The sequence below is a fragment of the Oratosquilla oratoria genome, chromosome 5 (genome assembly GCF_046742065.1).
Source record: "Oratosquilla oratoria isolate Oo_2021 chromosome 5, ASM4674206v1, whole genome shotgun sequence".
NCBI lineage: Eukaryota > Metazoa > Arthropoda > Malacostraca > Stomatopoda > Squillidae > Oratosquilla > Oratosquilla oratoria.
In genome coordinates this window covers 29,532,289-29,559,543 of record NC_134781.1, presented here as the reverse complement: position 1 = coordinate 29,559,543, position 27,255 = coordinate 29,532,289, and the positions used below count along the sequence as shown (strand labels likewise).

The 27,255-nt window shown below is 40.3% G+C and overlaps 1 protein-coding gene across 2 annotated transcripts in view; it reads left to right on the top strand.

Moving 5' to 3' along the window:
• Positions 1-25,296, top strand: part of LOC143025426 (L-2-hydroxyglutarate dehydrogenase, mitochondrial-like) — a 98,188-nt gene extending 72,892 nt beyond the window's left edge. The window contains exons 5-10 of one of the 2 annotated variants that reach the window (XM_076185085.1): positions 511-711; positions 10,426-10,587; positions 10,760-10,869; positions 14,522-14,648; positions 21,832-22,100; positions 25,013-25,296. In XM_076185085.1, coding sequence (XP_076041200.1) covers positions 511-711; positions 10,426-10,587; positions 10,760-10,869; positions 14,522-14,648; positions 21,832-22,083 — 852 coding nt within the window. In that variant the 3' untranslated portion in view covers positions 22,084-22,100; positions 25,013-25,296. The remainder of the gene's footprint in view (positions 1-510; positions 712-10,425; positions 10,588-10,759; positions 10,870-14,521; positions 14,649-21,831; positions 22,101-25,012) is intronic. The other variant, XM_076185084.1, reaches the window with a different exon arrangement.
• Positions 25,297-27,255: the final 1,959 nt, after the last annotated feature.

Genomic DNA, 27,255 nt, shown 5'->3' with positions numbered 1-27,255 from the left:
CCCATAATTCACTCAAGGAAGAGATATTGTGTTCTTTTCTTTGTAGGGTGAGAGTAGGACAGTGTAGAATGAAGTGTTCTGTGTCTTCTGCATGATGATTCCATCTGAAACAGTTTGAGTCTTTGACCAAGCCAGTTCTGTGTTGATGCTGTTTCAGTGTTAGTTGATGGCCTGAACATGGTCATGACAGTTTGGTTTTTGCCTGTCAAGGGAGGAATGTATTGTTTGCCTGATGTTTTGGGGAGTCAGGTGGAATTCAGAGTTCAGGGGTTGATGTTGGAGTGCTTCTTTTGTGATGAGTGTACAAGTGTTTTTGTATAGATAAGTACAAGTGGCAAGCCACTGGTAACATGGGCAGTTGTACTACTTCTACAGTTACTATATCTACTATTACTACTACTACAAAAAATTCAATGCCCTCAAGTTTTATTTTTTCTTATAAATCATCTTTTGTTCTTATACTCTTTAAAAATTTCTTTTGACTGTTCATTGCTTATGGAATCCTTACAGGGTGTTAAGGCAATCTGGTCACCCCATACAGGCATTGTGGACTGGGCATTAGTGACGGAGTATTATGGTAAGAACATAAAATCGATGGGTGGAGACATCCATCTGAGTTTCCCAGTGACAGGATTTGAGATGGCCCCAGAAAACAAGAGGATGACAGAGGAAGGAAAGAAATATCCAGTTGTCGTTAAAAGTAATGACAAAGTAAGTTGAGTCATAGTTTTTCTAATTCATAACATACAGTCACTATCCGAGTTACGACCTAGATAGGTTTCGACCAGTCGAAAGTCAGATCCCATTTAAAATGGATGACACAAGGGTTATACTCTAGGAAACATGATATCAATCTGTTATGCTTTTAAGTAACTTCTTCTATTACATACATATACCAAAGGCTTTTTCCCCCTTACATGGGGGTAGCCAAAAAGAAAGGCATAGAAATCACTCCCACCCATTTAATTTTCCATATATTCCACTCCCCTCCACCCTTCTCCCTCCCTCCTATCTTGGCACCTCCTGGATGACAGGTCATCCCTGCATCCTGTCCACTGCCCTGGGTCAGAAGCAGTGTCGCAAGACACAGCACATCCACAGCAAGGCCGCTTCATAAATTTGGCGACCCCCCCCCCCTCTCCGTCCCCTCATGCATAAAAGGAGAAGACGGGGAGAAATCCCTTTGGGCTGCATCAAATTTTTTCTCATACATATTTCCTCAACCCCCATCCCCCACCCACTCCCCCTCATGCATCACAGCCTCATCTATACACGACCCTTCTCCATTCATCCCTATCTTCTGTCCTCTCCCGTCTTTCCTCTACGGACATTCCTCTCTTTTGTAAAGCCCCTTTCACCCCATTCATCCATCTCATCCTAGGATGCCCCCTCATATTCACTCCTTCCACCTCTGCCTTCCACACTTCTTTGACTAATCTTTCTTCACTCATTCTTTCCATGTATCCAAACCATCCTAATACTCTTTCATCAACCCTATCTTCCAGCTCCCTTTCCACCCCTGTTCTCCTCCTCACCTCATTTCTCACTCTAGCCCAGTAACCCCTATCATACTTTTCAGACATTTCATCACAAACACATTCAAACTCCTCTCTTCTCTTATGTTCTGTGTTTCTGCCCCGTACATTGCTGTTTGCACAATCACTCCTTCATATAACCTCCTCTTAGCATCCATTCCCAGAAGTCTATTTCTCATTACACTTTTTAATCCACCAAGGCATTTACTCACTTCTTTCAATATGCATTCTACCTCCATCCCCTCCCGTCCCTTTCCTGCCACATTCGCACCTAAGTATCTAAACTATCCACTTTCTCCAGTCTTTCACCCTTAACCCCTTCCATACGGTGCCGCACACGTAGGTGTCATGGGGAGCGAGTGTATTCGCGAGGCTGCCATATCGGCGTCTTGATTATATTTATTGTAGTCGCCCCTCCATAATGACATTCTTTCTAATTCTTTTGTAATCGCATTTTCTATGGTTATCAAAATTCACGGGTGAAGAGAGAACGATCGATATAAGCGGTGACTATATTTTATGATGCGAGTATTATTACGACACGTCGTACGGCTGGCATTGGCTGCTGCCACCGAGATCTAAGTCCATGACGCCTACGTGTGCGGCACCGTATGGAAGGGGTTAATGCTCACTTCCAGCCTACTGTCACTCTCTCCCCTTGTACATTTCATCACCTTCCTTTTGCCCACATTTATCTTCAGCTTCCTTCTTTCACACACCTTCTCAAACTCTGTCACTAACTTCCTCAATCCCTCCTCTGATCCTGCTACAAGCACAGTGTCGTCAGCAAACAACAGCTGGCTCACCTCCCACTTTTCTCCATTTTCTTTAATCATCTCCAACCCCTGACCCACTACCCTTGCATTCGCCTCTCGCACCACCCCATCCATGTAAAGATTGAACAGCCAGGACGACATAACACACCCCTGACGAAGTCCCACCTTTACCTCAAACCATTCACTCTCTCCATTTCTAATCCTAACGCAAGCTCTACTACTCTCATAAAAACTCTTGACTGTTCTTAACAGCTTTACTCCTATCCCATACATCTGCAATACCTCCCACAGCGCCTTCCTGTCTACCCTGTCATAAGCCTTTTCCAGATCCATAAAAGCCAAAAAAACATCCTTACCTTTTCCTATAGCTTTCTCACATATCTGTCTTACCACAAAAATCTGATCTACACATCCCCTACCTGTCCTAAAACCACACTGTTCCTCACCAATTACTCCCTCTGTTCCTCTCCTAATCCTCTCAATGAAGACCCTCCCATAAGCCTTCCCAACTACACTCAACAAGCTGATCCCTCTGAAACTACTACACTCACACTTGTCCCCCTTTCCTTTGTAAAGCGGAACTATACAGGCACTCCTCCAGTCTTCTGGCACTCTACCCTCTCTTAAACAAACATTAAATAACCTCACCAGCCAGTCCACCATAACTGTACCTCCTTTCTTCAGACATTCTGCATTGCATCCATCCAACTTTTTCTATTGAGTACTATTATATACAAGCTGTTTACTGTTTATTTATAAATTTTATGCATTTTAGTTTAATTTTTATAATTTTTTCTTAGTTTTTGATGTTTTAATACTATACTGTATTTCAGTATATATATACAGGTACTGTATGTATATACTATACCTGTATACACACACACATATTAAATATAACCTTGCTTACCATTTTTAAGGGTTTTAAATTGTAGTTTCATTTAAATAATTTTTTCTTAACTATTCAATTGTTATATGGACTCTAAATATATGTGCATTTTAAGATCTATCTTTCTCATCCATTTTAATCCATTTTAAGTGTGAGATATAGGTACAGCACTGTAGGAGAGAAGCCAAACGCAGAGTATGGGATCCAATGTATTTAACGTTTTGCTCAGCAGGGCTTCTTAAGAAATAAACCGAGCATGTGGGGAGAAACGAACATGAAACTAGTGTAAACACATCATACAAAATCAGCCACCCCCCCTCTCTGTCCCCTCATTTAGAAAAGGAGAAAACAGAGAGAAAACCCTTCGGGCTGCATCAAATTTTTCTCACACATACTCCCTCACCCCCCCATCCTCCACCCATTCCACCTCATGCATCACATCATCCATATACAACCATTCTCCACTCGCCCCTGTCTTCTGTCCTCTCCCGTCCTTCCTCAACAGACATTCCCCTCTTCCCCAAAGCCACTTTCACCCCATCCATCCATCTCATCCTAGGTCGCCCCCTCATGTTCACTCCCTCCAAATCTTTCTTCACTCATTCTTTCCGTGTGTCCAAACCATCCCAATAATCTTTCATCCACCCTATCTCCCAACTCCCTTTCCACCCCTGTTCTCATCCTCACCTCCTTATTTCTCACTCTATCTAGCCCTAGTAACCCCTATCATACTTCTCAGACATATTCAAACTCCTTCTCTCTTCTTCTCTCATGTTCCATATTTCTGCCCCGTACATTGCTGTTGGCACAATCACCCCTTCATATAACCTTCTCTTAGCATCCATTCCCAAGTGCCTATTTCTCATTACACATTTTAATCCACCAAGGCATTTACTCGCTTCTCTCAATCTACATTCTACCTCCACCCCAACTCCACCCTTTCCTACCACATTCGCACCCAAGTATCTAAAACTATCCACTTCCTCCAGTCGCTCCCCCTTAATGCTCACTTCTAGTCTGCTGCCACTTTCACCCCTTGTACATCTCATCACCTTACTTTTACTCACATTTATCTTCAACTTATCCATGGTCACTCCCTCATGTTCACTCCATCCACCTCTGCCTTACACACTTCATTTACTAAGGTTTCTTCATTCATTCTTTCCATGTGTCCAAACCATCCCAATACTCTTTCATCAATCCTATCTCCCAACTCCTTTTCGACCTCTGCTTTACTCCTCACCTCCTTGTTTCTCATTCTACCCACCCTAGTAACCCCCTTCCATACTTGTAAAGCATTTCATCTCAAAACATTTAAACTCTTCCTCTCTTATGTTCCATGTTTCTGCCCCATACAGTGCTGTTGGCACAATCACCCATTCATACAATCTTCTCTTTTCCCAAATGTCTATTTCTCATTACACTTATTAATCCCCCAAGGCATTTACGTGTTTCTCTTTATCTATGTTCCCCCTCCACTCCTCCCTATCCCCCCATATTCACCCCAAGTATCTAAAACTATCCACCTCCTCCAGCCTCTCTCCCTTAATACTCACTTCCATTTTGCCGCCATCCTCTTCCCTTGTATATCTCATCACTTTACTTTTACACACATTTATCTTCAACTTCCCTCTTTTGCACACCTTCACAAACTATGTCACTAACTTCAATAACCCGTTCTCTGATCCCGCTACAAGCACAGTGTCGTTCGCAAACAACAACTGGCTTATCTCCCAATTTTCTCCATTTTCTTTAACCATCTCAAATCCTTGGCCCATTATCATTGCATTTATCTCTTGCACCACTCCATCAATGTATAAATTGAACAGCCATGGTGACATGACACATCCCTGGTGAAGTCTCACCTTTACCCTCAACCACTCTCCCCATTTCTAATTCAAAGGATTACAAAGGCGGAGCATGCCAACAGGAGACCTTTTGGTCCATAACTAGGTCAGATGCAGAAAAAAATAATAATGGTAAATAAATAAGAATTATGATAATATAAATACATACATACATATACCAAGGCTTTTTCCCCCTTCCAAGGGAGGTAGCCAAAAAGGGAAAGGCATAAAAAACACTCCCACCCATTTCATCCCTAAATACACTCCACACCCCTCCCACCCTCCCTCTCATCTGAGCACCTCCTGGATGACGGGTCATCCCTGCACCCTGCCCACCGCCCCCGTCTGGGGTATTGGCTGCTTGTTATTGTGGCAAAGTAGCATGCAGTCGATACTTTAGGGTCTATATGGGGCGCCCCTACGGACCAGAGCCACACATCATTTTGTCTATGATAGAAGAAATTCTGTTCATAGAGAAATGATGACAGTTTTATACTACGACTGTTCCTCCGTTATGCTGTCCCCCAACCCCTTGTTGCTGTCCTGTACCATTTCTCTGAGTATTCTCTTTCTGTGATGGGGGAATTCCCTGTGGTGGGGGAAAAGAATACTGCCACCAAGTATCCCACTTGGATCGTAAGAGGCGAGAAGAAAGGGACGGGGAGAGGGACTAGGCATCCTTCTCCCTGTAGCCCCACGGGGCATATATCCTAAAAAGAAAAGTGATAATATAAATGATAATAAATATAAGAAATAAATGCATAGATATAGTTAAATAATAAACCAACAGGTAAATAGTAAATGCAGTGGAACCTCACTATTTGTACACAATCTGTTCCAGGAGGGTGTTCGAATGGCAATATGTACGAATTGCGAATAATTTTTTCCCATAAGATATAATGTAAATTGGTATAAATCCATTCCCGACCCACAGATGATTGCATATACTCTTTATACCTTTGTAATAATATTTTAAGCATAAAATACATAAAAACTATGAAAAACAATAAATATACAGTACTGTACTGCACATGAAATAAATAAAATTTTAACTGCACTTTACCTGTACTGAGGTGAGCTCATGGCATAAGTGGAAGGTGGAGAGGAGGAGGAGGGATGTTGATGTTAATGTTTGGAAGGGGAGTCACCTTCTATATAAACATCAGGTAACATCCCTTCAGGTGTTTTCTCTCTTTCTGGTGTTCTTTCTTTTTTTTTTGTCTTTTTGCACTAGAAGAATCTTGGGATTCTTTCTTTAAAAACGTGTCCAATGTTGTCGGCCTTTGATGATTTTTCAGAATTTTTCTAGAATGGTTAATAACATTGTCATTGAACAAATTGAGGCTCCCAGTGATAACACAGTTCTTTAATTTCTGCTGTGGAAATGCTTCCCTTACTACTTTCCTCTGAAGAAGAAGAAAGTTCTTGAACCACGTCTTCTTACTGCTCCCCGTGCAGTTCTTGGAGTTCTTCAGTTGTCAGCTCATTTCTGTGGTCTTCAACCAACTTCTCCACATCATCAGTGTCTACATCCAAACCCATGGACCATGGACCCCAGGGACACAATATCATCCACCACTACAGGCTCCATATCAAAGCCTAAGTCTTTGGCTGCCACACGGTCTTGCCACAGATTCTTCCAGGCAGAATTCAGTGTTCTGAAAGAAACTTCCCCCCAAGCTTTGTCTATTATCCTCAAGCAATGAAGGATATTGAAATGGTTCTTCCAAAAGTCCCTGAGGGTTAGTTCTGTGTCAGAGGTCACTTCAAAACACCTTTGAAAAAGTGCTTTTGTGTAAAGCTTTTTGAAGTTTGAAATGATCTGCTGATCCATGGGCTGGATTAGAGGAATGGTATTACGAGGCAGAAACCTTACTTGGATGAAGCTGTATTCACCCATCAGATCTTCCTCCAAGCATGGAGGTGAGCAGGAGCATTGTACATTACCAGATGGGCCTTGAGTGGTACATTTTTCTGCTCTAGATATTTTTTTCACACTCGGAGCAAACACTCAGTGAAGAATTGCCTTGTTACCCAAGCCTTACTATTAGCCCTCCACATTACACTGAGTTTACTTTTTATAATATTATTTTTCTTGAACACTTCTGGGTTTTCTGAGTGGTAGACAAGCAAAGGTTAAATTTTGAGGTCCCCACTAGCATTAGCAAGCAAGAAGAGTGTAAGCCTGTCTTTCATAGGCTTGTGTCCTGCCAATGATTTCTCCTCTCTTGTGATGTAGGTCCTCTTAGGCATCTTCTTCCAGAAGAGGCCAGTTTCGTCACTATTAAAAACTTGGTGAGGAGTAAATCCCTCACTCTCTACAAAGTTTTTAAATTCCCTAACAAACTTTTCAGCAGCATCTTTGTTTGCACTGGCAGCCTCCCCACGCCTAGAAACACTGTGAATGTCACTTCGCTTCTTAAACCGATCAAACCATCCCCCTTGCGCACTGGTTCCAGGGCTGTCTCGCTAGGTCATCATGTAACCGCTTTGCTTTTTCACAAATTATTGTTTCAGAAATGCTGTCACCAGCAAATTGTTTTTCGTTAATCCAAACTAACAAAAGTTTTTCCACTTGTTCAATTATAGGTGACCTGTTCACAGCAAGAATGGTCACTCATTTTGCCACATTAGCCTCTTTTATTGTGTCCTTATTTTTCAGTATAGACGATATGGTTGATTTCGTCATGCCATACTGAGTTGCCAGGTCAGAGATATGAGTTCCAATTTAAAACGTCACAATGAGATTTTTTTTTTTTTTTTTTTCCAATTGTCATTCTCACTGGTTTCCTTTTAGGCTTGGTTGAATCTCTAATCTTTTTTGGATCCATGGCTGCACTATTTTTAATAAAAAAAAAAAAAAATAGCAATATAGTAGCACAAAGTTTCACGAAGCTTGCGTGGATGATGCGAAGGGTACAGAAGCTAGCACGAGACTGAGCTGAAGCGACTGCGTGGTGCGGCCAGTAACAAGGTAACACTGTCCGAATCACAGGGCAAGTGTACAAATAACGAGTTGAATTTTACTTGAACAAGTTGGACGAATAACGATTTGTACGAGTAGAGAGGTGGATGAATGGCAGGGTTCCACCATAACAATAAATTGACAGATAACTAATAATATATTAAAATCTAGCAAACAATAATAGACAAATAATAACAAACAAATAAACATACATACAAATACCAAAGGCTTTTTTTCCCTATATAAGAGAGGTAGCCAAAAAACAAAGGCATAAAAACCACTCTCACCCATTCCATCCATATTACACTCCACTCTCCTCCACCCTCTTCCCTCCCCCTTATCTGGGCACCTCCTGGATGATGGGTCATCCATGCATCTTGTCCACTACCCTGGGTCAGAAGCAGTCTCGCAAGACACAACACATCCACAGCAAGGCCGTTTCATTAAATTGGCGACCCCCCCCCTCTCCATCCCCTCATGCAGAAAACGAGAAAACATGGGGAAAATCCCTTTCGGCTGTGTCAAATTTTTTTCACACATACTCCCTCACCCCCCATCCCCCATCCATTCCACTTCATACATCACAACATCATCCATATACAGACGCTCCTCAATTTACGTTTTAGTTACGTTCCGAACGGCCGAACGTAAGTTGAAAATGAACGTAAGTTGTTACTGTACTATACATCCATAAATTCTATTACCGTATCTTACAAAACACCCCTAAATCATTAATTATACACATAACATTGTAAAATAATAACATTAATTTCAAATAAATTAAATTCAAGCAACATAAATTGAGATGGTGGAGGAGGAGGGGAGGAGGAGGAGGCAAGGCACTTTCAGTCTGTCATTTGTGCAATGTAAACAATGGACGCAGCATCATGCGTAAGTATTGTTTGAACTACGGAGAGTGCGCTAAACTAAAAAATTTACTCAAATATATATATATTTTTTTTTTACAATTTTTTTTTACAGTCAGTTCAAACGTAAAATCGAAAAAATGTAAAACGAATGAACATAAGTAGAGGAGCGTCTGTACAACCATTCTCTATTCACCACTGTCTTCTGTCCTCTCCCATCCTTCCCCAACAGACATTCCCCTCTTCCCCGATGCCCCTTTTACCCCATCCATCCATCTCATCCTAGGTCGCTCCCTCATGTTCACTCCTTCCACAACTCTTTTACTAGTTTTTCCTCACTCATTCTTTCCATGTGTCCAAACCATCCCGATATTCTTTCATCCACCCTATCTCCCAATTCCCTTTCCACCCCAATTCTCCTCCTCACCTCCTCATTTCTCACTATCCAGTTTAGTAACCCCTATCATACTTCTCAGAAACCTCATCTCAAACACATTCAAACTCCTCTCTTCCTCTCTTATTTTCCATGTTTCTGCCCCATACAGTGCTGTTGGTACAGTCACTCCTTCATACAATCTTCTCTTAGTATCCATTCCCAGATGTCTTTTCCTCATTACACTTTTTAATCCACCAAGGCATTTACTCGCTTCTCTCAATCTACATTCTACCTCCACCTCCACTCCTCCCTTTCCTGCCACATTCGCACCCAAGTATCTAAAACTATCCACTTCCTCCAGTCTCTCCCTTAATACTCACTTCCAGTCTGCTGCCACTTTCACCCCTTGTACATCTCATCACCTTACTTTTACCCACATTTATCTTCAGCTTCCTTCTTTCACACACTTTCCCAAACTCTGTCACTAACTTCCTCAATCCCTCCTCTGAACCTGCCACAAGCACATTGTTGTCCACAAACAACAGCTGGCTTATCTCCCACTTTTCTCCATTTTCTTTAACCATCTCCAATCCGTGACCCATCACCCTTGCATTTACCTCTCGCACCACCCCATCCATGTATAAACAAATAGTATAAAATAAATGGCAGTCATTACAGCATCTTGCTTAGGTGTTTATCTAAATGAATCTTAAAGCTTCGAACTGAAATACACGGTTAGCGAAGTTGTTTCTACCCACTTCCAAATTAGATTTATTTCCTGACAGTTTAAGAACATTATTTCTAGTCGGATTCTCGTTCAGTGTGAAAATTTTGTCACTTTTGATGTTCTAACACAGGCTTTACTACTCTCGTAAAAATTCTTGACTGCATTTAACAGCTTTCCTCCTATCCCATATATCTGCAGTACCTCCCACAGTGTCTCCTGTCTAACCTGTCATAAGCCTTTTCCAGTCCATAAAGGCCCAAAAAACATCCTTACTTCTGTTCCTCAGTTCCAAATTATGAGTAATTTATAAATCATGAAAATTGTTAAGAGAGAGAGAGAGAGAAAAAAAGTTCATTAATTGGTGATGGGTAAAGAGACCCTTCACTTTTGCTGTGATATCCTGCAAATAGAAGTTTCTCATGTTTCATAATTTTATCTATTTTATAGATGTTGCAATGCAGTTATGTGTTAACCTGTGGAGGCCTTCATTCAGATCGACTAGCAAACATGTCTGGATATTCTGGAGATAAACAAATTCTTCCATTCCGTGGAGAATACTTGCTACTGAAGCCAGAAAAGGCTCACATGATCAGAGGAAACATTTATCCAGTAAGGGAAAAAGAAAGAAAATAAAAAAATAATAATAAATGAAATTACATAGATCTAATACTTCATGATTAATATTTGTGAATAAATCCTGTAGTCCTCAACATTCATGATGAAGTTAGTACTTTATACAGATTTTGTAAGGAGAGATATTGATGATGTGTTTATTTTTCAGGTTCCTGATCCACGATTTCCCTTCCTTGGTGTGCACTTCACTCCACGAATGAATGGAGACATTTGGCTTGGGCCTAATGCTGTTTTGTCCTTGAAGAGAGAAGGATATAGGTATGCTGATTGCTTGTCTATTACTTATTCTTACTCAGTAACCTCAGGTTTCAGTCAACCAATAAATTTGTTACCTGGAATCTCTTTTGCCTCTGAGTAATCAGCCCACAGCTGGATTAGCCTGTAGGTCACATATGGAAGAGATTTTATGAAACTGAAGTCAGTGTATGCAAATATGTTCTGTGTTTTCTGTGTGGTGGTTACATTTTGGGCATTTGAAAGAAAGTTATCCTAAAACTGGAGGGCCCACATGCAGAGGGTGTGAACAAGATAGTAACTTACCATATCACAATATACCACTCAGTAGTGTTCAACTACTGGTCTCACAATAGAATACCAACAATCTGGAAAAGAACACACCTTATTCTTATCTTGAAAATAAACAAACCAGAAACCCTAGAAAGAACTCTTGAATACCTAACACAAATGGTTTCAACAGAGAGGTACCATCCATCTCAAGCATGGGCTTCGGACAATTTATAAGAACCACTCTTGAGTACACTTCCACAGCATGGCTCGCAACAGTCAGCTAAACAAACACTTTACAAATTATACAAAGTAGAGAATTGAAAATATTAACAAAATACATGAAAACCACCCCAATAGGACAACTGCACACATACATACATATGTACATACATATACCAAAGGATTTTTTCCCCCTTACAAGGGAGGTAGCCAAAAAACAAAGGCATGAAAAACCATTCCCACCTATTCCATCCCTAATACTCTCCACTCCCCTCTACCCTCCCTCTTATCTTAGCACCTCCTGCATGATGGGTTATCCCTGCATCTTGTCCTCTGCCCTGGGTCAGAAGCAGTGACTCAAGACACAGCACATCCACAGCAAGGCTGCTTCATTAAATCGGCGACCCCCCTCTCCGTTCCCTCATGCAGAAAAGGAGAAGACGGGGAGAAATCCCTTCGGGTTCCATCAAATTTTTCTCACACATACTCCCTCACCCCCCATCCATTCCACCTCATCACAACTGCACATACATACATACATATACCAAGGCTTTTTCCCCCCTTACAAGGGAGGTAGCCAAAAAGGAAAAAGCATAAAATCATTCCCACCCATTCCATCCCTGAATACACTCCACACCCCTCCACCCTCCCTTATCTTAGCACCTCCTGGATGACGGGTCATCCCTGCACCTTGTCCACTGCCCTGGGTCAGAAGCAGTGTCGCAAGACACAGCACATCCACAGCAAGACCACTTCATTAAATTGACGACCCCCCCCTCTCCGTCACCCCATGCATATAAGGAGAAGACGGGGAGAAATCCCTTCGGGCTGCGTCAAATTTTGCTCACACATACTACCTCACCCCCCATCCCCCTGCCCATTCCACCTCATGCATCACAACATCATCCATATACAACCATTCTCCATTCACCCCTGTCTTCTGTCCTCTCCCATCCTTCCTCAACAGACATTCCCCTCTTCCCCAAAGCCCCCCTCACCCCATCCATCCACCTCATCCTAGGACGTCCCCTCATGTTCACTTCCTCCACATCTGCCTTCCATACCTCTTTTACTAGTCTTTCTTCACTCATTCTTTCCATATGTCCAAACCATCCTAATACTTTTTCATCAACCCTATCTCCCAACTCCCTTTCCACCCCCGTTGTTCTCCTCACCTCCTCATTTCTCACTCTATCTAGCCTAGTAACCCCGATCATACTTCTCAGACACCTCATCTCAAACACATTCAAACTCCTTCTCTCTTCCTCTCTTATGTTCCATGTTTCTGCCCCATACAGTGCTGTTGGCACAATCACTCCTTCATACAGTCTCCTCTTAGCATCCATTCCCAAATGTCTATTCCTCATTACACTCTTCAATCCACCAAGGTATTTACTCGCTTCTCTCAATCTACATTCTACCTCCACCTTCACTCCACCTTTCCCTGCCACATTTGCACCCAAGTATCTAAAACTATCCACTTCCTCCAGTCGCTCTCCCTTAATGCTCACTTCCAGTCTACTGCCACTTTCACCCCTTGTACACCTCATCACCTTTACATTTACCCACATTTATCTTTAGCTTTCTTCTATCACATACTCTCCCAAACTCTGCCACCAACTTCCTCAGTCCCTCCTCCGATCCTGCCACAAGCGCAGTGTCGTCAGCAAACAACAGCTGGCTCACCTCCCACTTTTCTCAATTTTCTTTAACCATCTCCAATCCCTGACCCACTACCCTTGCATTTACCTCTCGCACTACCCCATCCATGTATAAGTTGAACAGCCAGGGCGACATAACGTATCCTTGACAAAGTCCCACCTTTACCTCGAACCACTCACTCTCTCCATTTCTAATCCTTACACAAGCTCTACTACTCTCATAAAAACTCTTGACAGCTACAAGAAGCTTTCCTCCTATCCCATATATCTGTATAACCTCCCACAGTGCCTTTCCGTCTACCCTATCGTAAGCCTTTTCCAGATCCATAAAAGCCCAAAAAACATCCTTCCCCTTTTTCTATAGCTTTCTCACAACTGCACACTGAAACTAAAATCCCCCTCCCCTCCATAGAATATAATATGAAAAGTATAGGTATACAGTTCATTGCTAAAGCCCCAAACACCATTTATCCATCTCCCTTTATTGTAATAGAAGCACTAACTCATTCAGCATATACAGCCCACCACCAGTAGCACACAAAACCAAATTCACACTCAGATCACAGAACAAGCTCTTCATGATAGACCCCAAACTCAATACTCTACCAACACCCCCAAACATCAACCTCACAAAGAAATCCTTCTCATGAGAAGTAAGAACCACATGGGTACATTTGTATGTAGGACACCATCCAGCATTAACCCCTTCAATACGGGCCAAAATCTCGCAGGCACCATTAGCTGCCAGACGTGCGATGTTGCGTCATAATACTCGCATTATAAAAAATAAAGTCACTGCTGTATTAATAATTTTCTCTTTCACCCGTGAATTTTGATAACCATAGAAAATATGATGAAGCCAATTTACAAAGTATGGGGGTCACGCAGGTACAACTACAATAAATATAATCAAAACGCCGACGTCGGCATCCTCGCATACCCACTTGCTCCTCATGACGCCTACATAGGCGTCACCATATGGAAGGGGTTAAAAGAATATCAGTACAGATTAGGCCTAACCACAGACTCAAACTGCCCTTAATGCAACCACTAAACAGAAGACTCTGAGCACTTCATTTTACAATGCCCCATAGAATCCTGAGACAACAACACAGTATTTCTCCCTGAGTGAGTCATAGGCCCACCCAGTGCCTTTTACCTGGGAGCTGTGGGTCTCCTATAAGAGAGACCTAGGGCAACTGATTGATTGTAGATTTTAGTGCTCATAATAATTTATCTTTATGGGGTAAAAAGTCTTTTGGTATATGTATATAGGATGCTTGGTGGCTGAATGGGTTAAAGTGTTGCTACTTGTGGCAGAGATCTGGGTGACGGCAGTTTTAACTTTGCTGTCGGTAAGTTGGACCCAGGACATGGTTCATTATATTTGACATGACAAAGGGCATCATCCTAGCCTCCTGATAAGGAGAGTTTGTAATGTTAAACCGAATCATCTTCATCATGTATGTATTAGACGTAAACTATTTTGTTATAATTTTTTGTAATGGCATTGTATCCTACAGATGGAGAGATATTAACCTCCATGATCTTTATGAAGCCATCACATTCCGAGGCTTCCAGAAACTTGCATTGCAATATGTTTCATTTGGATTCAAGGAAGTTATGCGCTCCATTTTTCCAAGCTTGCAGGTAAGACACAGTGATATTAGAGAGTATTGTTTTCTATTAATAATTTTACTGTGGCACATATCAAACAATTTTATTCATTTGGGAAAAAAAATTCTAATCCTTAAAGGGTTAAGCTGGCTAATGCCATATAATTTTACTCAGCTGAGGGATACATTTAAATGACATATATATATATATGTATATATATGTTTTATCAACCACAATGCACTTTAATTCTAAGCCATATAGGCGCATGCAGAAATTGTAACGAGGGACGCCCAAGGACTCGAACCCATGCGGCGAGAACGTTACAAGTGCCGAGTGACTTAAACCAATACACCATCAAGAGAGCTATAAGTTAAGCGCAAGTTTTCTTATATATCTGTATGCTCGAGTTCATACACATACACGAAAGTTTGCGTTCAACCCAGCTCCACTATGATACAAAATACTTCCCGCGTTTGTACACTTACCATATGCATTATCATAGTGGAGCTGGGTTGAACGCAAACTTTCGTGTATGTGTATGAACTCGAGCCTACAGATATATAAGAAAACTTGCGCTTAACTTATAGCTCTCTTGATGGTGTATTGGTTTAAGTCACTCGGCACTTGTAACGTTCTCGCCGCATGGGTTCGAGTCCTTGGGCGTCCCTCGTTACAATTTCTGCATGCGCCTATATGGCTTAGAATTAAAGTACATTGTGGTTGATAAAACGTATCTCTAAACACTGGGACCCATTCAGTGTCGTACAAAATACTTCCCGCGTTTGTACACTTACCATATGCATTATCATAGTGGAGCTGGGTTGAACGCAAACTTTCGTGTATGTGTATGAACTCGAGCATACAGATATATAAGAAAACTTGTGCTTAACTTATAGCTCTCTTGATGGTGTATTGGTTTAAGTCACTCGGCACTTGTAACGTTCTCGCCGCATGGGCTCGAGTCCTTGGGCGTCCCTCGTTACAATTTCTGCATGCGCCTATATGGCTTAGAATTAAAGTGCATTGTGGTTGATAAAACGTATCTCTAAACACTGGGACCCATTCAGTGTCATACAACATATATATATATATATATATATATATATATATATATCTGCATTCCAAGGGCTTTTTCCCCCTTACAAGAGAGGTAGTCATGTCAACAGCATGCACCCACTCCCACCTATTCCACTCCCATTTTCACTCCTTGTGGATGTCTGCCCTGTATCCTGCCCACTGGTCTGGGTCAGAAGCAATGCAGCAAGACAAAGTACATCCACAGCAAGGCTGCTACACTTAATTGGAAACCCCCCCACCTGTGTCCCCTCAAGCAAAAAAAGAGATGGTGTCCCTTTGGGCTGTGTCAAAATATTATACATACATAATCACTCTCAGCTTCCCCTCATCTCCTGTCCCCTCCCATCTTTGCATCACAGTATCATGTATACACAGCCATTCTCCACTCACCCTAGTCTTTTCCCTTCTCCCTTCCTTGCTCAGCAGACATTCCCCTCTTGCTCAATGCCCCTTTCACTTTATCTATCCATCTCATCCTTGGTCATCCCCTCAGGTTCACTCCATCCACCTCAGCCTTGCACACCACTTTTACCAATCTTTTTTCACTCTTTGTGTGCACACCATCCCAACACTCCCTCATCAGCCCCATCCACCATCTCCCCTTCTACCCCCACTCCCCTCTTCACCTCCTTGCCTCCCATCCCATCCAATCTTGCAACCTTGCAACCCCCACCACAGCTCTCAGACATTTCATCTCAAACGGATCCAAACCTCTCCTCTCTGCCTCTCTCAGATTCCAAGCCTCTGGTCCAGACAGTGCTGTAAGCACAATCACCCCTTCATACTTAGTCGTGTGGAGAATGTTTTAAAGTTTTTAAAAGACATCAATTTATTTTATGAAATTTAAAATTGTGTATATGATTGCTTGTATGTGTATCTTGTTTTGATGTGTTTTTGTGAGTGCTTATTGTTTTTACCATTTTGCTTGATATTTTATATATTTGTATATGATAGATATGCGCTGAATGGCCTACCGGCTCCAGCACTTGGCCTTCAAGCCAAAAATTTCATAAATCAATCAATCAACCCTTCATACATAGATACATCAATGCCTTTTTCCCCCTTACAAGGGAGGTAGCCAAAAAACAAAGATAGAAAATCCACTCCCATCCATTCCATCCCTACACACTACGCTACCATTCACAGCCTTCCCTCCCTCTTATCTTGGCTTCTCCTGGATGACAGGTCATTGCTACATCTCGCCCACTGCCCTGGGTCAGAAGCAATGTAGCAAGACACAGCACATCCACAACAAGGCTGCTTCATTTAATCAGCGTCCCCCTTCTCTGTCCCCTCATATAGAAAAAGAGAAGATGGGTAGAAATCCCTTCAGGCTGTGTCAAAATATAATTCACACTTATTCCCTCACCCCCCTTCCCCCCACCCACTCCCATGCATCATCCATACACAACCATTCTCCTCTCATTCCTATCTTCTGTTGTCTCCCTTCCTTCCTCTACAGACATTGGCCTCTTTACTAATGCCCCTTTTATTCCATCCATCCATCTCATCCTTGGTCGCCCCCTCATGTTCACTCCTTCCACCCCTTCATACAATATATATACATATATATATATATATATATATATATATATATATATATATTATATATATATATATATATATATATATATATATATATAATATATATATATACACATACACACACACACACTTTCAACGAACGGACGGCTTGACGAACGCTCTGAAGAAAAGTGCAGATTGTGGATACCAACGCAAAGAGAAGTGCCTTTTTGTATTTGCAGGGGGGGGGAAATTGCTCGTGAGGCAGTAGGTAAGTAGGAAAAGAGGAGAAGGGGAGGGATTGCTGGGGAAATGGAAGGAAATGAGGATGTGGAGGACTTGGCCCAGGCAGACGGGCGTAAGGTCAACATGAAACGACCACCGGATGACGAAATGGCAAATAAAAATGTAAAGATTAGAAGTATAGAGAGGAGAAATACAGTAGAAAGTGACGAGAATATGTTCCAGGGATTTAAAGAGGGTGGGGGGGACACAACCCCCCCCCGACTGATAAGACTAGAGGAGAGAGTTGATAAGGTGATCGAGGACTTGGAACGTAAGTTAGGTAAGGTAGACTCCATCTTCCAGAGAATTGAAAGATTGGAACAACTAGAGAAGGCTAACAGAAACTTAACTGAAGAAGTAGAGGACCTAAAAAGACAGTTAGGAAATGTAAAGGAGGAGAATGAGAAATTGAAGAAGAATAGTAATGAAAACAGTGAGAAAATAGCTACAGAAGCTAAAAATTGGAGAATAACTCAAGAAGGGAATAAGGTTTCATTCACTGACATAGTCAAACAGCAATTGAAAGAACATAATGAAGACTCAGTTATTAAAGTGATGAGACAGAAGGAGAATATAGTAAGAGAATTAGCTGACAAAAAGAAATGTATAATTATATTAGGAATGGAAGAGAAACATAACCCAGATAGAACCGCAAGAATCAAGGAGGAAAATGAAAGGGTAAGCAGTTTATTAAAATTAGTCCAGGAAGATGAACCAGAAATTATAAAGGAAATTGAGGAAAAATTCAGACTCGGAAAATATAGTACAGATAAGACCAGACCAATTAAGATTAAATTCAGGTCACAAACAACGGCAGAGAAAATTCTATCCAAGACAGGGAAACTAGCAACAAATGATCAATATAAAAAGGTATGGATAAAAAGAGAAATGAATAAGGAGGAAAGAGAGGCAGAAAAGCAGAAAAGAATTGAAGCTAAGGCAAAAAACGAGGAAAGAACGGAGTCAGAGAAAGAGAGATTCTATTGGAGAGTAGTGAACATGAAAATAAAGCAGTTCGACATACTAAAGAAAAACATAAGGGAAACAGAGAACACAATGGAAGTGGCAGAAAACTAAGAGTGTCTTACACAAATATAGATGGATTGATAACAGGATTGAATGAACTGAATGATTATTTGAAAGAAAAAGAACCGGACATAATGGGAATTGTAGAAACAAAATTAAAAGGCCCACTACCACCCAACAGTGTAGGACATGATACATACAATTATTGGATTAGAAACAGAGAGAAAAAACAAGGGGGTGGAGTTATGTTCCTGACAAAGAAGGATATAAATGTGAAAGGTGTCATATATGGAAAGAATACAGTAGAGATGATTATGATAGAAGTGGAAGACCGAGATAAGAAGAGCAGAAAATTTGTGATCAATTATGTGCCTCCGAAAACAGCCTCATGGGAGGAGAGTGAACATAAAAGTATGTTAGAGGACACAAAGATAGCATTAACTAAAATAATGGAAGACGGAGGAAGAATAGTTATGATGGGCGACTTTAATTGCAAAGAAATCTGCTGGGAAGAAATGACAGTAAAGAGTGGTGATGACTCATGGGGAAATGCTCTACTTGAGATGATTACTGACCATTCAATGACACAATGGATACAAGAGAACACTAGGTATAGAAATGAAGAAGAACCATCGAGGCTAGACTTAATAATTACATCTGAACCTAGAATAGTGGACAAGATTGAATATAAAACACCAATAGGTAAAAGTGACCACATATTGATTGAACTGGAACTTAATGAAGAAAAATATATGAAAAGAAATGAACAATATAGAAAAGGAAGAATGATGTATGAAAAAACAAACTTTGATAAAATAAGAGAATTCTTCCAACAAGAAAACTGGGAAGAAATATACAAAGAAGAAACATCAGTGGAAGAGAAATGGAATATTTTGACAAAAATTTACAAAGAAGGAGTGGAAAAGTATGTCCCAAGACAAAAACAAGAAAAAGAATATGTAAAATGCTGGTACAACAAAAGTTGTAGGGAGTTAAAAGACAAAAGAGACAAAGCCTGGACCGGATGGAAAAAAGACAGAAGACCTGAAAAATGGAAAATATATACTGGTTATAGAAATGAATATGTACAAAAGTGCAGAGAGGAAAAAAGAAAATATGAAAAAGATGTTATAGAAAAGTGTAAAGATCAACCAAAACTATTCTACAGATTTGTAAACAATAAACTGAAAAACAAACAAGACTTGGAGAAATTAAGACAAGGAGGAGTTGAATACACTGAGGAAATGGAAATGGCAGAAATTATGAACAAACATTTTAAATCAGTGTTTACAAGGGAAAATATACAACCTGAAGAGATTGAGTGGAAGGAAAAAGTCCCCCCTATGGAAGAAATAGAAGTAACGAAGAATGAAATATTGACACACTTGGGTAATTTTGATGTCAGAAAATCGCATGGGCCAGATGAAATAGCAAACTGGATTCTGAAAGAATGTAGGAATGAACTGGCAGACAAAATACATAGCATAATAAGCAGTTCCTTAAAAGAAGGAAAAGTTCCAGAAGATTGGAAAAAAGCAAATATAGTACCTATATATAAAGGAGGAAATAAAGAAGAACCTACCAACTATAGACCAGTCTCTCTAACAAGTACAATAGCAAAAATATGTGAAAGAATTATCAAAAGTAGATGGGTAAAATACTTGGAAAAAAACAACGTACTAAATCCAAGGCAATTTGGATTCAGACAAGGACGATCATGCGTCACCAATTTAATATGTTTCTATTCAAGACTAATAGATATAATACAAGAAAGAGATGGATGGGCTGATTGTGCATTTCTAGACCTAAAAAAAGCTTTTGACAAAGTACCACATAAGAAGTTGCTTAAGAAATTAGAATATGAAGGAGGAATACAAGGTAAATTGCTAAATTGGATGGAAGACTTTTTGCAAGAAAGAAAAATGAGAGTAGTGATAAGAGATCAGCACTCAAAATGGAATGAAGTAATAAGCGGTGTCCCGCAGGGAACAGTTCTGGCCCCAATAATGTTTGCTATATATATTAATGATATGGATGAAGGAATTGAAAGCTATATGAGCTTCTTTGCAGATGATGCAAAATTACTGAAAAGAGTGAAAACTGAAGAGGATTGTGAATCACTACAGAGAGATCTAAATAAAGTACAAGAATGGAGTAGGAAGTGGGAGATGGAGTTCAATACAAAAAAGTGTAGTATAATGGAATTTGGAAAAAGCAAAAACAGAATAACAGGATCATATAATTTGGGAGAAGAAGGAATAAAAAGAGTAGAAAATGAGAGGGACCTGGGAGTCATTGTTATGAATAATATGTCACCTGAGAAACATATAAATAAGATTTTTGGAGAAACTTATAATTTAATAAGAACAATCAAAGTGGCATTTACATACCTGGATGAAGAAATGGTGAGGAAAATCCTAATCACCCTGATAAGACCAAGATTGGAATATGCAGCAACGATATGGTCACCAAGTACAAAAAAATGTATAAAAAAACTTGAAAGAATACAAAGAGCAATTACTAAACTGGCACCAACACTCTCAAAACTATCATATGAAGAGAGACTACAAAAACTTAAACTACAGACACTAGAGCAAAGAAGAGAGAGAGGAGATTTGATAGCTATTTACAGAATCATGAAAGGCATAGAAATTACTGATAGAGAGAATCTGATAAAATGGGATGACAGAAATACAAGAGGACACGGAAAGAAAATAAAAAAAGACAACTATAGAAGAGATTTGAAAAAGAACAGCTTTCCTCACAGAGCAATAGACAGTTGGAACAAGTTAGATGAGAAAGTGGTGTGTGCAAAAACAATACATGAATTTAAAAATAGTTTAGATAAAATGAGATATGAAGACGGGACCTCACGAGCATAGCTCCCCTTCCCGTAAAATACAACTAGGTAAACTAGGTAAATACACCAATGGCCCCTTTCCCTCTTTTGAGGTAGTTATCCCAGTCAAAATTATTTCTTGACTTTGAAGAACAATATGGAAAGGGTTCCTTAATCTTCTCAGTCATGTTTAGTTAAATTCTATAAAGCTTGTGTAAATACAGTAGTAGCATTCTTGTCCTCTTACTATGGAAAGATGAGAAATGGAAAAAGTGGTGCCCCAAGAGTGACAAAGAAGATTTAGGAAGAACAGCAATCATTCAGACCATTACCCTCAATCTTTTGCAGGAAACCCACATCTTCCAAAACAGGAGAAATGAGTGATACTGAAAATTGAAAGTTAAAATTTGCACTAGTTTTCCTTTTGTGATGGGAATATTTATTTCTATGTTTTTCTTTCAACAGGTCAGCATTCTACGGAAATTTATCCCTGAGATCAGTCGAAAAGATATTACAAGAGGACCTGCAGGTGTGCGTGCTCAGGCATTGAGCATTGATGGCTCCCTTGTGGATGACTTTGTTTTCCAGCGAGAAGTTAATTGTGAAGTTGGCTCACGTATTTTGCACTGCATGAATGCACCATCCCCTGGAGCAACATCTTCCCTTGCAATTGCAAAGATGATTGCAGATAAATTACATGAAGAATTTAAGCTATAGGAATTTCATTGTTTTTGGTATGTTATGATATAAATCAGGGTTGTGTGGTATTACCATGGTTGACCAATGTGTATACAGATGGGATGGTAAGGTGGGGTGGCAAGAATAGAAGGTTGAAATTTGTAGATGGGAATGGAAAGACATGGTATGTGAATCATTTATTTGGTGATGATGTGATTGCAGGTTATTCTGAGGAGAGACTGAAGAATTTTGAAAGATATTTGAAAGAAGGAAGTTGTGAGTGAATGTAGGCAAAAGTAAAGTGATGAGATATGTAAGGAATGATGGTGGCAGGTTGAATTTGAGTGTGAAGGGTAAGAATCTTGAGGGAATAGAAAAAAGTTTGAAGTGTCTGGTTCTGTTTCACTATGGTCTTGGATCATGTGTTGGACTAGTGATTGATAACTATTACCCTCCCAGATGAGAGCTCAGAGTTCATATTTATCTGATCTGTGGGTAATGCTGTGACCTTATACACACACACACACACTAATCACTCTGATAAGACCAAGATTGGAATATGCAGCAACGATGTGGTCACCAAGTACAAAAAAAATGTATTAACAAACTTGAAAGAATACAAAGAACAATTACAAAATTGGCACCAACACTCTCAAAACTATCATATGAAGAGAGACTAGCAAAACCTGAGCTACAGACACTAGAGCAAAGAAGAGAAAGAGGAGATTTGATAGCTATTTACAGAATCATGAAAGGCATAGAAATTATTGATAGAGAGGATCTAATAAAATGGGATGATAGAAATACAAGAGGACATGGAAAGAAAATCAAGAAAGACAGCTATAGAAGAGATCTGAAAAAGAAAAGCTTTCCTCACAGAGTAATAGACAGTTGGAACAAGTTAGATGAGAAAGTAGTGTGTGCAAAAACAATACATGAATTTAAAAATAGTTTAGATAAAATGAGATATGAAGACGGGACACCACGAGCATAGCTCCCCTTCCCGTAAAATACAACTAGGTAAATGCACACACACGGACATGGAAAGAAAATAAAAAAACATAGGTACAGAAGAGATCTGAAGAAAAACAGTTTCCCACAGAGAGTGGTAGACACTTGGAGCAAACTGGACAAGGAAATAGTGTGAACAAATACCATTCATGAGTTTAAAAGCAAACTAGACACTGCGAGACACAAAGGGGGGACACCACGAGCATAGCTCCCCTTCCCGCAAAATACAACTAGGTAAATACACAAATTCTTCCACATGAGAGCTGCAGTGCTGGTTCACAGTGCAGTGATGCTGAACTTATTTTAACCTTGGGTGGGAATCAAATTTGGACTGCTGAAGTAGTGGTACCACTGTGCTGTTGAACTGTATGGTGGTGGTGAATAGGGAAGTGGATGTGGAGGTGAATTATGGAATAAAGGAAGTGAGTAGATTTTGAGGTAGAATGAAGAGTGTTATGAGAAAAGGTATTTAGGGATGAATATAAAAGTAAAGTTGAATGAAAAAGTGAGTGTACCCATGGCTGTATGGAGTATAAGGGAGATGGAGAGGAAGAGCTTCAGTGTTATTAAGATGAAATGTAAGGTTTTACAAAAATTTATTTTGAAAAATGTGAAGGTGAGGGAGAGAATGGGGATGGGAGCAGTTGGACTGGATAAGAAATAAATGCTGAGGAGGTTTGTGTATATAAAAATAAACAAAGAAAGACTTTCAAATAGAATGTGAAAAACAGAAGTGGATGGAGTGAGCATGAATAGAAGACAAAAAATGAAATGAACAGATGGGTTGAAGGAGGCTTTGCATACATTTGAAACGTGTCGAGCAGGGAATAGAAAGTACAAAAGATAAGAGTGTATGTAAGGAGATTGTGAATGGATGAAGGGATGATGTGGCCTAAAAGGATGTTCTCCTTATCAGCCTCATAGATAATATTGAGGAAATAAAGAGGGGGTCACCATGTGATGAAGTAGTGGTGGTAAACCAGCTCCAGCTGTCAGGCTCTGCTGTAGAAAAGCTATGCCTAGCTCCATTACTTCTGAACCAAACAGTGTGGCAGGGGACAGGGTGACCCTTCATCCCTTAGTTGCTTAGATGGAGAGGGAGGGTTGATGTTTTTAAAGGTCTTTGGTGTATGTATACATACATACATATACCAAAGGCTTTTTCCCCCTTACAAGGGAGGTAGTCAAAAAGAAAAAGAGCATAAAAACCATTCTCACCCATTCCATTCCTCCCTCTTATCTTGGCACCTCCTGGATGATGGGTCATCCCTGCATCTTGTCCACTGCCCTGGGTCAGAGACAGTATCACAAGACACAGCACATCCATAGCAAGGCCGCTTCATCAAATCGGCGACCCCCCCTCTCCGTCCCCTCCTGCAGAAAAGGAGAAAATGGGGAGAAATCCCTTCGGGCTGCGTCAAATTTTTCTCACACATACTACGTCACCCCCCATCCCCCCACTCATTCCACCTCATGCATCACAACATCATCCATATACAACCATTCTCCATTCACCCCTGTCTTCTGTCCTCTCTTGTCCTTCCTCAACAGACATTCCCCTCTTCCCCAAAGCCCCTTTCACCCCATCCATCCATCTCATCCTAGGTCACCCCTTCATGTTCACTCCCTCCACATCTGCCTTCCATACCTCTTTTACTAGTCTTTCTTCACTCATTCTTTCCATGTGTCCAAACCATCCCAATACTCTTTCATCCACCCTATCTCCCAACTCCCTTACCACCCCTGTTCTCCTCACCTCCTCATTTCTCACTCTATCCAGCCCAGTAACCCCTATTATACTTCTCAGATACCTCATCCCAAACACATTCAAACTCCTTCTCTCTTCCTCTCTTATGTTCTATGTTTCTGTATGTATGTATATATATATATATATAATGAAATGAATACGATTAGATGCTACAGGTTGGACATATACTTGCACATCTAATCTGTACAGGACCCACCTTTACAGGCTTGAAGCAGTGAGAAGAGCTGAAGATGGATCTGTTCACAAAATTCTCTGAATATACAAGATGATACACCTGTATATAATAAGAAAACCCAACTCATGTTTCACTACAAGAGTTATTGTGTATATAAATGAGGAAATACAATATATACATTGTATTGTGTATTCCCTGTCTTATATAGATATCAGTTGTTCATGTATAGATATATTTGTATATATGTATATGTATGTATAATAAATCCTGTCTCTCTTCTCTTTACTATATCTGAACTAATGGAAAAGTTGATCCTAGATAGAATCAGAATGCACATATCAACTTCATTAAATCATTATGGATTTGAAGAAGGCCACTCCACCAGCTTACTACTCATTAACATTACCAATCAAGTGATTGAAGGCTTAAAAAAAAAAAAAGTTCCTTATGACAGAATGGAAGTAGTGGCAATGGACATAAATAAAGCTTTTGACATAGTCTAAGCATTCTGTAATATATATATATATATATATATATATATATATATATATATATATATATATATAAAAGTAAAAAACTTATAACTAAAATAAATCATAGAAATTGATATACACAAGAGATGACATCTAATAGTTGGGATACTTACTACCTGGTAGAAAATGCAGAGCAACTCTGAAACAATCATTCAGTAGAGACCAAAACACCATGTAATTAGTCCCCCAGGCAGTACCAATATAAATTTTTTATACATGAACTTTCCCCCCAAAACTCATTGCATAACACCAGTTTCTACATATACAAATGAATTAACAATAACACTTCAGCACTGCAATTACAAGATAGTAACCATAAACATTCAAATTTACTTCAAAGCTAGAGCTGTAAGCACTCCTACAGAATCTTACTATGAAAAAAAAATGTCTTGTGTTGAATAAGTGAGAGACCACTTCTATATTATTGGCTGAAAGCAATTGGAGGAAGGTAGCTTTCGTCAGTTGTTGTTGTTGTTTTTGTTGTTCCCTAACCTGTCTGGCCAAGCAGTCCCGTCTCCCTGAGGAATGTCATGGCTGGAACAGGGTGTTCTCACAAATCCTTTATAATGTACATTGGGATGTTGGCATGCATGATTGTGTACAATGCAGTCTTCCAAAACATGCTATATAGTATGGGGTGAAGTGTTGCATCTTGGACAGTTACCTGCAATGTGGTCATCCAGCCTCTTCTGGTCGTTTAAAAGTAGCTTTCACCAGTTGTTAGCTCTCTTTATATTTGAGAGCTTAGACTTTGTATGGAAGTTGAATGTCAACCCTGAAGCACCTCTAGATGGAGGTGAGGGGGTTTACATGTTTTGAAAATGGACAGCATGGAGATGATTCTCTGTTGTCTATCTTGTTGGATCATCAGTATCTATCATTGTTTCCTCAGTCTAGTAACAAACATCAGATACCAAAGATGCAACTACTGCACAGAAGACATAGAACACATTCTACCACACTGCCTTTGATTCACTCCAGACAGCTCTGAGTTACTGACAAGCTGAATTGGGGTAGCTATGGCCAGGTTACTTGAGGCTCTGGGTCTTCAGTAAGAGAACCAGGATAATGGATAATTTGGTTGATATAAACCCTTACATCCAGACTACATGGCATATAAAATTTTCTACCTCTGATAAATATTCAAACATGTCTATAGTACATACAACATATACCAAGGCTTTTCCCCCCTTACAAGGGAGGTAGTCAAAAAGAAAAAGAACATAAAAACCATTCCCACCCATTCCATCCCTAAATACATTCCACCCTCCACCCTCCCTCTTATCATGGCACCTCCTGGATGAGGGGTCATCCCTGCACCTTGTCCACTGCTCTGGGTCAGAGGCAGTGTTGCAAGACACAGCACATCCACAGCAAGGCCGCTTCATTAAATCGGAGACCCCCCCCTCTCCATCCCCCCATGCACAAAAGGAGAAGACGGGGAGAAATCCCTTCGGGCTGTGTCAGTTTTTTCTCTCGCATACTACCTCACCCCCCATCCCCCCACCCATTCCACCTCATGCATCACAACATCATCCATATACAACCATTCTCCATTCACCCCTGTCTTCTGTCCTTTCCTGTCCTTCCTCAACAGACATTCCCCTCTTCCCCAAAGCCCCCCTCACCCCATCCATCCATCCCATGTTCACTCCCTCCATATCTGCCTTCCATACCTCTTTCACTAGTCTTTCCTCACTCAGTCCTTCCATGCATCCAAACCA